This window comes from Lottia gigantea (assembly GCF_000327385.1).
Source record: "Lottia gigantea unplaced genomic scaffold LOTGIsca_16, whole genome shotgun sequence".
NCBI classification, from domain to species: Eukaryota; Metazoa; Mollusca; class Gastropoda; family Lottiidae; genus Lottia; species Lottia gigantea.
Window position 1 is genome coordinate 653,549 of NW_008707965.1, and position 13,492 is coordinate 667,040.

General features: G+C 34.4%; 2 protein-coding genes across 2 annotated transcripts; one reads left to right on the plus strand and one right to left on the minus strand.

The window, feature by feature from the left end:
• Positions 1 to 699: 699 nt before the first annotated feature.
• Positions 700 to 2,681, plus strand: LOTGIDRAFT_158092 (hypothetical protein; the record flags this gene model as incomplete). The annotated part of the gene is made up of 2 exons (XM_009051124.1): positions 700 to 997; positions 1,411 to 2,681. 2 exons carry the CDS (start codon positions 700 to 702, stop codon positions 2,679 to 2,681), a joined length of 1,569 nt encoding a protein of 522 aa, XP_009049372.1.
• Positions 2,682 to 5,556: 2,875 nt separating this feature from the next.
• Positions 5,557 to 6,269, minus strand: LOTGIDRAFT_113177 (hypothetical protein; the record flags this gene model as incomplete). The annotated part of the gene is made up of 2 exons (XM_009051125.1): positions 5,557 to 5,626; positions 6,067 to 6,269. Coding segments are annotated over 2 exons (273 nt in total), but the record flags the coding sequence as incomplete, so codon positions are not given.
• Positions 6,270 to 13,492: the final 7,223 nt, after the last annotated feature.

Here is a 13,492-nt window from a genome sequence, read left to right on the forward strand (position 1 = left end):
AAACATATTGCTGATGTAAAATCCATGGCACAATTTCCCTCATTGCACACTGCATGTCTACCCCTTTTCACGAGCTCAAAATATGAAGAAAAAAGTAAAACTAAATTTCAATATGCTTGTGGCGTCAGCAAAACAATATCATCGCGACCTAGCCAGTTAAACTCTGTAGGTTGGTGAATGATAAATTATCTTTTGTAATGCCAGACTATCGATTCTGTCTGTGTGTTACACATTGACTACTGCCGTATCTTACAGCAGGTCTAATGTTATTGGATTAGTATATTGGATATACGGAGTGGTATGATTAAATAACTCAGCAGGAATTTAGCATGATTGGTTCTGCATTATAATCAAATTAAACATGGATACAATAATCCAGATGCTGTTGTAGTTAACATACGACAGAAAAGTTGTTACGACATTACTATTAGGCCTACTATACTAATATGAATGTCAACTTGAACTTGATATCTCTCAGCTGAAAACAGTGCCATTTTGACGATTATCTCCCAAAGAAATCGTAAGAAATTCAATCAAGATACATCGTTTTAACTATCATATCTGTGGATTTGCTCATATATTTGTCTGTTGTTTTCCATTTAGAAATAGATTCCTGGCCATGGATCAACAGCAGGATAAATAGTGTACCAATAGTACTATCACCCTATTGTAGAATCTGTAGTTTACCAACCAACCATGATGGAACTTGAAGAAGAAGTAACATTGGTTTACGACCAGAGGACCTGTTGTCTGTGTCACAAGTTCTACACCAGACCAAAAGTCCTGCCTTGTCACCACTATTTCTGTGAAGTATGCTTATGTGACTACCTGAAGTCACGTTTAGATGCCTTCGAGAGAAGTTGCTTTCCTTGCCCTCTTTGCCAGACGATTTGCTCAGCACCTGATTTCAAACGACACCAGACGAAGTGGGCGAGTTGTTTCCCTTCTGTGGATGTGCATCACATCATTGTAGAAGCTCAACACGGAGTCTCATTCGGTAAGTTGATTCATCTTCTCAATGGATCTTCATTATGATTGCTCCTCTCCATCGTGTCCAAATCAAACCCCATTCGTCATACTTCATAAGAAAATGTCAAAACCCGTATTCGTGATACGATGCCTCCTCTCCTACTTCTGCCCAAAAGAGTGTATAGCCTACATTGTTATGAGTTTGAATACCTCAGAAGATAGCTACAGAATTTTCAGCTCTGCTCTTCTTTCAGATAACCGCGGAGAGTAGTGGAGATGCCGTCAGTATGAGTTGCATCCCGAGACATTAATTTGTCAGAAAAAACTAGGCCGAGAAAGCGACAGAGTCAGCATTTATTCAATGATTAACCTTTACAGAAGGGAAAAAAGAGCATCAATTCAGAAACCACCAAATATTTACCAATGCCTTTTGTTTTGCAGATTGCCAGAACTGTAAACATAAATACCAACGTCGACAGTCAGTAGCTGACAATGGAGTATGGTGCGACACCTGTAGGTTAACTCTTTGTTTAGATTGCGAAAGGGATCACAGACGACAATTTGAGGATCACGTGTTGCTGCCAGTCATTGATGGTTCTAATGCAAGAAATAAACTGAATTATCGCCGCGCTTGTGCAATACATCACGATAAATTTAACGACTACTATTGTGTCAAATGTCGGTTAGCTATCTGCTCAAACTGTATAGAATTGTCGCATTATCGCTGCGCGGAAATCGACATAATTCGTGAAGATTTGTCCGACATTCTCCCCAGTGAGACGAGTCAGTCTACAGTGTTCCCTAGTCGCACTCAGAGCCTATATTCCAGTCCTTACAAACATAGAGAAATCTATGAGACAAGTTCTCCGAAAAAGACGTCTACAGATCAAGACGTAACCCTTCGAAACGTCGTAAGATTAGACACAAAATTCTCAACAGACATTTCTCCATGCTTATGTGAAGATATTCTTGTGATAGAAACCGTTACCCTGGTAACGATAATTGTAGCAGACATCAATAACAACAGTTTAAAAGCATTTAGCAATAAAGTTGGAAAAGATGCAAATTCAGAACTGAAAATGCCAAGCAAACCTTACAGGATAGCGAACATTGGAAACGATCACATCGCGACGACTTTGCCATTGACCTCTAAAATATTGATCATCAAGGTTGCTTCAAATCTAGAGGTCAAGGCCACAGTAGACACAGAGAAACGCTACTGTGGAATTGTGGGCCTGAAAGGAAACAAACTTTTAGTTACAACAGCCTGGTCGACCCCGGTTACTATAGATATTATAAACAGTGCTGGCGAAATCCTCGTTTCCATGGCAGAGGATAAAATGGGTCATTCGTTACTATCAGCGTCCTTGACCTACATCAAACAACTTCCGTCGGGAGAAATACTTGTTTCTGATTGGAGTAAAGAGACAATTTTATGTCTTACTCCGGATTTGAAAACGGTAGTATGGAAATACCATGACACAGAGCACAGACTCGATCATCCATTAGGATTTGACTGTAATCGCCAAGGTCAAATATTTGTAGCCGATTTTGATGAAAATTGTATTACTGAGTTATCTTCTCATGGCAAATTTCAGCGTAAACTGATAACTGGAGTTGAGGAACCAAAGTCCGTTGCTATGGATAAACGGGGCAAAATGTACATAGCCACAGGTGATGGTAATATTAAAATTGTTTCGCTTGAAAAATAGGAATCTTTATATTACAATCTTTGTGGCATTTTGAAATAACACTCATATAATATAAACAATGTGCGTCTTGTATAAAGAGCGCATTGTGCTAAGCTATATATGTTTAATCATGAATGCCAGTTTCGTGGTGTTTTAGAAATAATTCAAAGATTTGTTGTAGAACCGATGTACCGGATAGAATATTGTTATGTTGTCATGAAGACAGAGACGCCCTATTTTGTTATCTTATTAACGTAATATATAAATACTTCATGCACAGTGGCGTTTCCAGTTGAAGGGCCTAGCAGAGACCACAAATCTTGAGAGGGGGTGGGGGAGGGGCAAACCCGTAGAAACGCCACTGTCCATGCATACTTGATTGATCTATGTATGTCTATGAACTTCATTGGTGCCCATCCAAATAGATTAAGTATAACTCGCACTATGGTATACAGTCTACATGGTGCGACCTCCAACCAACATTTTCCAGCTTATTTTAGTATCCACATAGATATAAACTCACATTCACTAATTGGTTAGTTTTCACTCAGATATTTGTTTGTAGGTTAGATCATTGACTTCCTTGAGTGGCATTTAGTAATTGATGATATTTTTTATCATGACTTGTATGAGTTTTCGATTATAGGCAACAACCCCGAGAAACATTCCTTTGAATTATAACAATGCAAATATCATTAGAAGCCTTACTCTTGTTTAGTACTGCACAGCTTCGACGTATATATTTAGATGTGCCTTTATTTGGAGAACTGATATGCATCTATCTTGCCTTTTATTTTATTTTTATCATTTATCCTCTGGGTCTTTATGCTAAGATATATATTTAAACCGGGTGGGCATGTATTACAAACCAGTGCTGCAATTCGAGAAATAAGTTGTTGATCTCGTTGAAAAGTTGTACGAAACATCTGCCTCTATTCCAGCCTGATAGCTATTTTGATAGTTTTTGGCCAGGCTGCTCCATTTGACAACCGTCTAGATATCAGAGGCTGAATAGAGTCAGATGTTTTGGACTAGCTGAAAAGAAACCCTGTTTTATGACTAATTATCTAAAGATGTGTTATATTGCATATACATAAACAATATTATAAGATTTGAACGACATATAGAAACGAGGAGCACATATAACAAAACACAGGACAATATTATGTCATTACATCTGATGACGACACGTGTATATTGTGTTGAAACGTTGTGTGCCGAACCTTATTAAAAAATGTGTTATATTCCATAATATTGTCTTGTGTTTTGTTATAAACAATATTGCCCAGTCGTAATCATATATACCAATTTATTTTTGCAAGGTGCGTCAATTTGCAGTATATTGGTTTGTAGAATCATCTTTGCTCAAAAAGTTACAAAAAGCATGTTGAAAGGGCTATACATAAAAGGGATTGTAAAGAGCTTTTTAACTTTTATGTGTACATAATATGTGAACACTGATAGCATCAATTTGCACTATTCTAATTTTTCAGTCGATTCTCGCAATTCCACTTAAACTAAGCTTAGTTTTTGTAGATTGCAAGAACTGCACGACGTAAAATTAGAATGGTGCAAATCGACAATATCAGTGTCCCCAATAAAACGTCTTTACAATACTTGTAAGTAAAATATTAGACCCAAATTTTAATCCATCCATTAATTTCAAACTCTCATTTTTGTTACAAAAACAAGCTTTATAGTTATATATTTTTATTTGCAAAGTTTCAATAAAATGATTTAGAAATTGTTTTTCTTTACTGATTTCCATATTTGTGTTTCCCAGTCAGTTCAGTCTAGCATGGAACGAAGACGGTTTTCCATGGACCATATTCACCATTAAGCAATATCTAATTTCCTCCATCATTCATTAGAACCAAAATTGACAAACAGAATGTAATTATCAGTAGAGAGAATGTAATTATCAGTAGAGAGAATGTAATTATCAGCAGAGAGAATGTAATTATCAGTAGAGAGAATGTAATTATCAGTAGAGAGAATGTAATTATCAGTAGAGAGAATGTAATTATAAGTAGAGAGAATGTAATTATCAGTAGACAGAATGTAATTATCAGTAGAAAGAATGTAATTATCAGTAGACAGAATGTAATTATCAGTAGACAGAATGTAATTATCAGTAGAAAGAATGTAATTATCAGTAGAAAGAATGTAATTATCAGTAGACAGAATGTAATTATCAGCAGAGAGAATGTAATTATGAGCAGAAAGAATGTAATTATCATTAGACAGAATGTAATTATCAGCAGAGAGAATGTAATTATCAATAGACAGAATGTAATTATCAGCAGACAGAATGTAATTATCAGTGGACAGAATGTAATTATCAGTAGAGAGAATGAGTTGATGATAAATGTCTGGATTAATTGATTAAGTGCAACTTAACAGTCATGTGCAACCACTTACAGGAATACAAAATTTCAGACACTGCTGAAAGAATAGCGACTTATTTTCATGCATTTTGTTCTAATGGCAAATGAAATGAAATGAATGGAGTTTTATGTTCTTCTGCTCTAATGGCACATCTATCAAAGGTTAACCAAGCAACCATATATAAAAAAGAAAACTCAATTATGTTTCCAAAATTATTACAGGCCAGTTCATTGGATAATAAAATAAATATGAAGCAATATGATTGGTTGATAAAATAAAAAAAATACTGGTAGTAAAATTGATAACTAAATAAAATGGAGATAACATTGATTTGTTAAGACTTTCATAATATCAAGGAAAGTAAGAAAAACAACATTGTTTTGTAAGGATATAACTTAGTTCTGGGATTATCGGTACACATTTACAGCTTGGTCAAACGGATTAATAAGGAAAGACAATTAATGCAAGGTGACCAAACTATCAAGGTTATGTATGTATAAGTGGAAGATTATTTTATGAATTTCATACAAGAATTTAAAATCTCTATTCCATGAAGCTCTCTTAATCTTTCTAAATGCCTGAAAAAACAAACAAAACAAGTTTGTTAAAACTTTTGTTTTTGGGCCCTATATCTGTGTGCTTTTTTAAGAGCTATTATTATGCAGATTTCCAGAGCCAATCTAACTGTTGAATTTGAATTTTACTGGAAAGGTGCAGGTCTTCATTATCAGAAACATAAAATGAACAAAGAATCAAGACATAATCGTTTTATTTGTACCCTTAGTATATGGAGGATAAGGTTGGGAGTAAAGGGTATCCCAAAGATGCCATAAAAATCTTTTTAATGGCCTAAGGCTTTCCAAATTGACCAGCATTGGGAGAAAACTGCAGCAATCACCAGACTATTCCTCAGACTGGAAAGCGAATAAATTGTGGAAATCATCTGGTAATTTCTCAACCAGAATGGATTGCAAAAGCAAAACCATCATTTCAGTTCCTGAGAGTTTCTATCACTTACCTTTTATCATTTTGAGCTAGTTTTCCCAGTAATATTGCACAGTTTTGTTTAACGTCAGTGTTTTTAACATCTTGTATAATAACTAATAAATCTTTTATGATGTCTGTTTTAGTCAGGGCTGCACCAGATTTCGGTACCTGTAGACAATGACTGAGACTTAATGCTGAGTTTCCTACAACTAATTCATCTTCGTGTTGTAGCAGTTTTACTAATATTCCTAGACCTGCAAAACAGAAAAGTTCTTAACACATTATTTACTTGGGATCTTTTTCTCAAAAGCTAAAAATAAATAGGGATACAGTAATGTGGTTAATATATCAAACTCAATTCTAGTAATTGACCAATAAGATGACTGGAACAATAAAGCTGTCAGATTGCAGTGCCTTTGCAAATGTTTTCATATTTTCTATTGACCTTTAGGGTTTTAAAAAATTGATCAAATGGTCCTTTGACAAGATTCTTCCCCATAATAGAATTTCAACCTACCTTTCTGGTTAACAATATAATCTCTGGCTTTATCATTACTCTGTGTACATGATGTTAGACATTTTACTCCTGTCTTAATATTCTCACTTTCATCTCCCTACAATAGATAACATATATATCAGGGTATCAGAAGAGGTATAAAGTTACTATATGTCAAGAAAGGCTCTTGATGTTCAAGCCTCAGTAAGATCTTAATTTATTTTTATTATTTATTGTTTCAATGAAGAATTTTCCAGTCAATTATCTTGTATTTTTATTTTCATCCACAATATTATTAAAGGTTCATTAGCAAAATGAAATCTTTCATGAAATCAAAAACTACAATACCTTGACAAAATTCATAAATAAAGAATACGCTTCATGATTACAAGCCCAGTTGACAGCTTCTGTAGACTTAGGTAAGATGTGACTCATCAGTTTCATGGAGTAGGTTTTCAGGTTGGAAGACTCGGGAAGGTCTGAACGGATGAAAATGAGACAATGTTGACAGATCTGGAGAGAGAATTTGTCCATGTGACTACAGTCATCTGTTGATAAGTTACACAATAATCCCACACAGGCTGTCAGTGTCTCACAACTTATACTGTCGGCCATATTGAATTTATGAGAGTTCTGAAATGGAAGAAGACAGAAGTTGCAGTGAAATGTAAATCAAAAATTTCTAGTTTTCAAAATTATGATTATTTACATTGTCTTTATTGCTCAGTAAACCATTGATTGTTGACTGTTGATTTGGCTCTAATTTCCAGACATGAACATGACCGGTAAGATACATCAAATGTCTGTTTTTGGCAAGGGTCTTGGCTGATCAAGATTACAATGACAACAATGAACAAAATACAAAATTTAATTATAATCATCTTTACACTCTTGGTCTTCTTTCCTTTCCGTCAATCATGTTCTACGTGTCATGTGTTACTTTTTTCTTTCAACTTTGCTGACAAATCATTATCAAAATATTATATTTGGTTTAAATTTAATGAAGAGAGCTATATTTTACAGAATCTTACCAGTATATTGTAACAAATTTCCCAGAGTTGTGGTCTGCTTGTGAGTTTCTTACGTATAATTTTATCAGCTGATAGGTTGGTCATAAACGTTAAACAGGTTGGAAGGACAGATGCATTACAGGAGTTGTCTTTCTAGAATAGATATTTATACATAGTTATAGTGACATCTGTAGTAAATCATTTAGTGAGTGGTGAGTGTCTGTTATAAACATTTAATATTGTTCATTTAAGAAACTTACAAATATGTTTTAGAAATATTTTTCAAATATTGATTTTGTTTGTATTGTATGTATTGAAAAATTTTCAGAGACTTTATACAAATGATGGTAGTAATAAATGAATTAATAAAGTAATAAAGTAATAAATGCTCAAACTGTGAATAAAAACTTACTATTAAAGTTTCAAATGAAGGAATGACTTGATCTTCTATAGTTTCTCTTATCCTAGCTTTAAACCTAGAATATAGAAAACATTCAGCTGATATATGGAAAATAAAGTTACTGTAAAAACATTGACCAAGGGCAACCAAGGGTATCTCAAGGATCTTCTATACTATCTGACATTTGGCCAAACCTCTTGACATTGATCTCTAATATTCCAAACAAATAAAGGATAATGTTTCTATCATAGTTCTAAATTTCTAATTCTATGACTATTTTCAGCTTACCTATTATCAAGAGCTATGTTGTTTATCAATGCTGCTGAGGTTCTGGCTGTAGTGGAATTACTTTTTATCTGATGGAAGATACAAGTTAATAGCCTGAAAATATAGAACATGATATACTGGCAATGATAATTCTGACAAAATATCCATCGATATCTAATGGACCAGTTCTTGGTAGGATGTATATTCTTTTCAGGATTTAAGTTAGTCATTGGTGTGAAAGAGAACCGATAATGTAACTCAATAATTGGCAATGAGAGAATCACTGAAATACACCAGGATTGCAAGTCAAACTGTCAACTGCCACCCATTTCCACCAGATTTTCAAAAACTTACTTGGACAAGTCCATCTGTGTAACTAACAATGTTTGTCCGATTTTACTGGTAGATATCACATGTAATAACTTGATATACGACCATTTTATATTACGACCTTGACCCTTAACCTTTGACTCTAAAAACTGTATCACACTCGATGGAAAATCTTTGGATTTTAACAGATCAGACTTGTTAGAATCTGAAAAAATGGGAATTCAAGATTTCTAAATAACATGGAATATGAATAGTAAAAATTAACATGAATATAAATTGAAAGTATATAGCTTCAGAAAACCTTGCCTTGTGCAATGAGGGAAATTTTGCCAGATTTTCATTTCTTACATTCCAACTTTTGACAAGAAACCGTAATTCAAATCAATAGCTAGGAAAAAGAGGAAATCTTTAAAACCACTAACTGACTCATCCACATTAAGATGTAAGGATGAGCTACTGTGAACAAGGGGGGTGGGGGTTGTCTTAAGAAACTAGAGCCCTACCATTATCAGTACAGGCTATAGTATACATATTAATACTGGAGTCTAACATATCTAGTTCTTCTCGGTTTAAACTCATGGGTGAGGCTGTTAAACATTTATGTAGACAATTGTGTGTTTGAATCAGCTGAATTCCACCTTGGGTTCTAAATAATGTTTTATCATTTTCTGAAAAAGTAAAACATTAACACTGTCATTTTAAAAACTTTACAAGCTAGATAGTAGTAAACCTTTTTCTCAAATAGGTCTACAGTTTTCTCACAATGCCAAATATCTGACTGACTAGGAGAAAAAAATTTAGTAAGATTGAATCCATCCCAAAAATGTATGAATGCAGACAAAAAAGACGGTGAACCCACAGTTGGTTTCATTTCAGAATACTATTCAATAACAGGAAGCACAAATAATTTTATTATAAACACAAGCATTAAAAGCATAACAGATTAGAATTTCAATGTTATCACGCCCTAACGCGCCCTTACCATTTGTTAACAAGGATCCAATAACTCTAAACCCTCCACTATAATATAGAGGTAGTTGATCAGGTTTTTTCACCTTCTCCAGTATCTCAACCAGACTCTGAGCTTCTTTATCTCCTGTTTCGAAGAGTTCCTTAGCCTTCACCTCCTGTTTGTCTCTTGTTTCTTCCAACTCAACATCAGCTAAATAGTCTGAAATAGATAAGAGAATCAATGAAGGGGTATATTGGAGTCTGGGAATGTCTCTAGCAATGTTTGCAAGCTTTGTCTGATTGCAGCCCAAAGTTCAACAAATACTTATAAATTTGTAAAATATTTTATCAATATTTCTTCAATCAACGAGTAAACTTAATTCATACAATGATAAATTTCTAAATAATGGTATCTTCAACTTACCATCAACTAGTTTCTGTTTTTTTAGATCTATTTTCAATATTTCATTGAAGCAATCTCGAGCTTTATCAAACTGTTTCAATCCTAGTTGAGCTCGTCCCATATGAACATGTGCTTTTATACAGTCTTTGTTTATCTAAAATAACACAGATAGTAATAAAAGGTATTTAGATAAAACATGGGGAAAAAGCATCCTGAACGCTGAAATCATCTTCTGCATGCATTGCTATTATAGAAAAGTGTTGGCAGATCATCAATCACCATGCTCAACTATTTTCTAGCAAGCAATATGTCGCTTTGTCCATCTGTATGCTGTACACTACTTCACACGATAATTGAGCAACTATAGACTAGCAGAGGGTGAGATATCAAATCCCCTTTTCTCAAAACATGTAACCATAAATTTTCAATGTTAGTGTAGTCTTACAAAGTAAATTTTTGATACATTTAAATAAATTATGAGTAACAGAGTCCAGATAATACCTACCCTTAGAGCCCAGATAATACCTATCCTTAGAGCCCAGATAATACCTACCCTTAGAGCCCAGATAATACCTACCCTTAGAGCCCAGATAATACCTATCCTTAGAGCCCAGATAATACCTATCCTTAGATCCCAGATAATACCTACCCTTAGAGCCCATTTAATACCTATCCTTAGAGCCCAGATAATACCTATCCTTAGAGCCCAGATAATACCTACCCTTAGAGCCCAGATAATACCTACTCTTAGAGTCCAGATATACCTACCCTTAGAGCCCAGATAATACCTATCCTTAGATCCCAGATAATACCTACCCTTAGAGCCCATTTAATACCTACCCTTAGAGCCCAGATAATACCTATCCTTAGAGCCCAGATAATACCTATCCTTAGACCCCAGATAATACCTATCCTTAGAGCCCAGATAATACCTACCCTTAGAGCCCAGATAATACCTACCCTTAGAACCCAGATAATACCTACCCTTAGAGCCCAGATAATACCTACCCTTAGAGCCCAGATAATACCTACCCTTAGAGCCCAGATAATACCTACCCTTAGAGCCCAGATAATACCTATCCTTAGAGCCCAGATAATACCTATCCTTAGAGCCCAGATAATACCTACCCTTAGAGCCCAGATAATACCTATCCTTAGAGCCCAGATAATACCTATCCTTAGATCCCAGATAATACCTACCCTTAGAGCCCAGATAATACCTACCCTTAGAGCCCAGACCTACCCTTAGAGCCCAGATAATACCTACCCTTAGAGCCCAGATAATACTTATCCTTAGATCCCAGATAATACCTACCCTTAGAGCCCAGATAATACCTATCCTTAGAGCCCAGATAATACCTATCCTTAGAGCCCAGACAATACCTATCCTTAGAACCCAGATAATACCTACCCTTAGAGCCCAGTCACAATCTGTTATAGCCTCTTTATACATGCTTAGTTTTATTTTAGTTTGAGCTCTATTTGTATAGATCACTGGATTATCTCGTATCTTATCCATTGCCTAAAATGAACAATAATATTTGTTTATAAAATCAGAAACAGAAAACTAGAATTTAAAACTCCATTTTTAAAGATCCATTATCTGCCATTTCATTTTGAGCACTGGGGTCTCTGTAGTCAGCAATACCAAACTTGTATTTCAAGGGACATTTAGCAGTAGCAACTGATTTATGGAGAAATGAATTTTCTTCTTTGGGATGACAAAAATGTCAGTGTTGAACGGTATACAATATATTGTAGTTCTTACCTGATTATAGAAGTCTAATGCTTTTTCAAAATTGTCATTTTTAAACTCAATATTTCCAAGCTCTTTCAATTTATCAGCTTCCTTTTGGTTGACTTTTCTTTTTTCAGATCTTTCTTTGGCATCTTGTTCCATTACCGCCATAAACCCAGCTGAAGTAATACAACATCAATCAATTTTTCTATGATTTAACACATTGTTGATCACTTAGATAACTTCCTTCAATAATTCAAAGTCATAAAACATTCACAATTATTTTCCTAACATCACTCTGGAGACAAAATTTGCTAGATGACTGGTGCACAGTAATACACTAATAAAGGATACAACATGATAAACAGGGCATAGAAATCAACAGAAATCATCAGAAAACCTCAATTCCATACCAAATCGGCATCAAAATTAAATTACAAAATTATTTTACCTTGATCAACTCCCTGTGTATCAACTGCAGATGGTGGTTGTGTTGAAGGTAGGGTATTAATAACTGTTTTGTTAAAACCAACTAAAATAGACATCATACATATAGAAATCAGCAGTCATTTTGTTTCCGAAAGTAACCAACAGCTGTTTGATTAGCAAAGATAACATGTTCCTATACCAGGCTAAGAATTTATGATGTAAGATCAGATCAGAACTGGCACATCTGATCTTCAAGTTTTATCCTACATTAATTGTTCATAAGGGACTTTGACACATCAAAAGCATTTGCAATTAGCCACACTTTCATATTTCATCTGGTGAAATATTCCTGGAGAAAAATTATGTCTTGTAAATGGGGAGAAAATCTGTAAAATGTTTTATGTAAAGCATTTAAAGTAGTATTTTATAGAAATCTTTGTCCTTTAAAATCATTAAAAGCTTTACAAGGCATGCTTGCTACAAACAATGTCTTTCATTATTGTCATAGACTTCCTTACCATTTTCCTCTTTTTTGTCATCTTTTATTTTTTGTTTCTCAAGATATTTATCTGCCTGTTCCTCTGCTACTTTCTGTTCTTCTTCTGTTGCTGAATTTAAACCTTTTATCAATGACTCTAGAATAGTAAAAGAAATAGGCTATTAGAGATGTATGATTGAACATCAAGCACAAGTAGACCCATATAACAAAAGCTAACTTATATAGATATCATTATTGAATACTGAAAATATGCCATAAAAAGAACAAATCGCTTAAATTGTTTTTTTTTTATCTACAAGTCCACTCCAAAGTCAAAGGCTGCAGCTAACACAGTGAATAAATTACAGAGGGACTGGACTAAGACACCTGATTGGATCATTATCTAACACAAGTGGGTTAATTCATTTTAATTTTAATGCAGCCTGTCACTGTCAGAGATTTCGGACTAATCTTTTTTGCCACGCTGGTAATTTAATGTAAACAAGTTTACGTTTAGGCCAATATTTAGTGATCGAATACTCATTTGGGGTGAGATCATATCACAAGTTGAAGACGGGTCATTTAAATGGCTACACAGTACATTTACCTATTTCATCCACTTTGGATAGAAATTTTTTGACATCTTTCTCATCTTTGGAAGAAGACATGTTTATTTGTTGATGGCAACCTGCCCAATATCCGGGGACTAGTTATTAGATATGATCTCTATCATTCAAAAAGCACCGAAATTTGTATTTGGAATACAAACACAAGATTTCTTTTTAATTCTATGTAAAATAAATACTCATTCACTTCAAATTGAATTCCAAAATAACAGTTTGAACTGAAGATCAATCATGAAATTTATAAAACAATTCACTATAGTAACTGGTCCCTGTTTATACGGAAGCGGAAGTTTTGCTCGCACCTGCGTAGTAATGACATACCAGAAAAC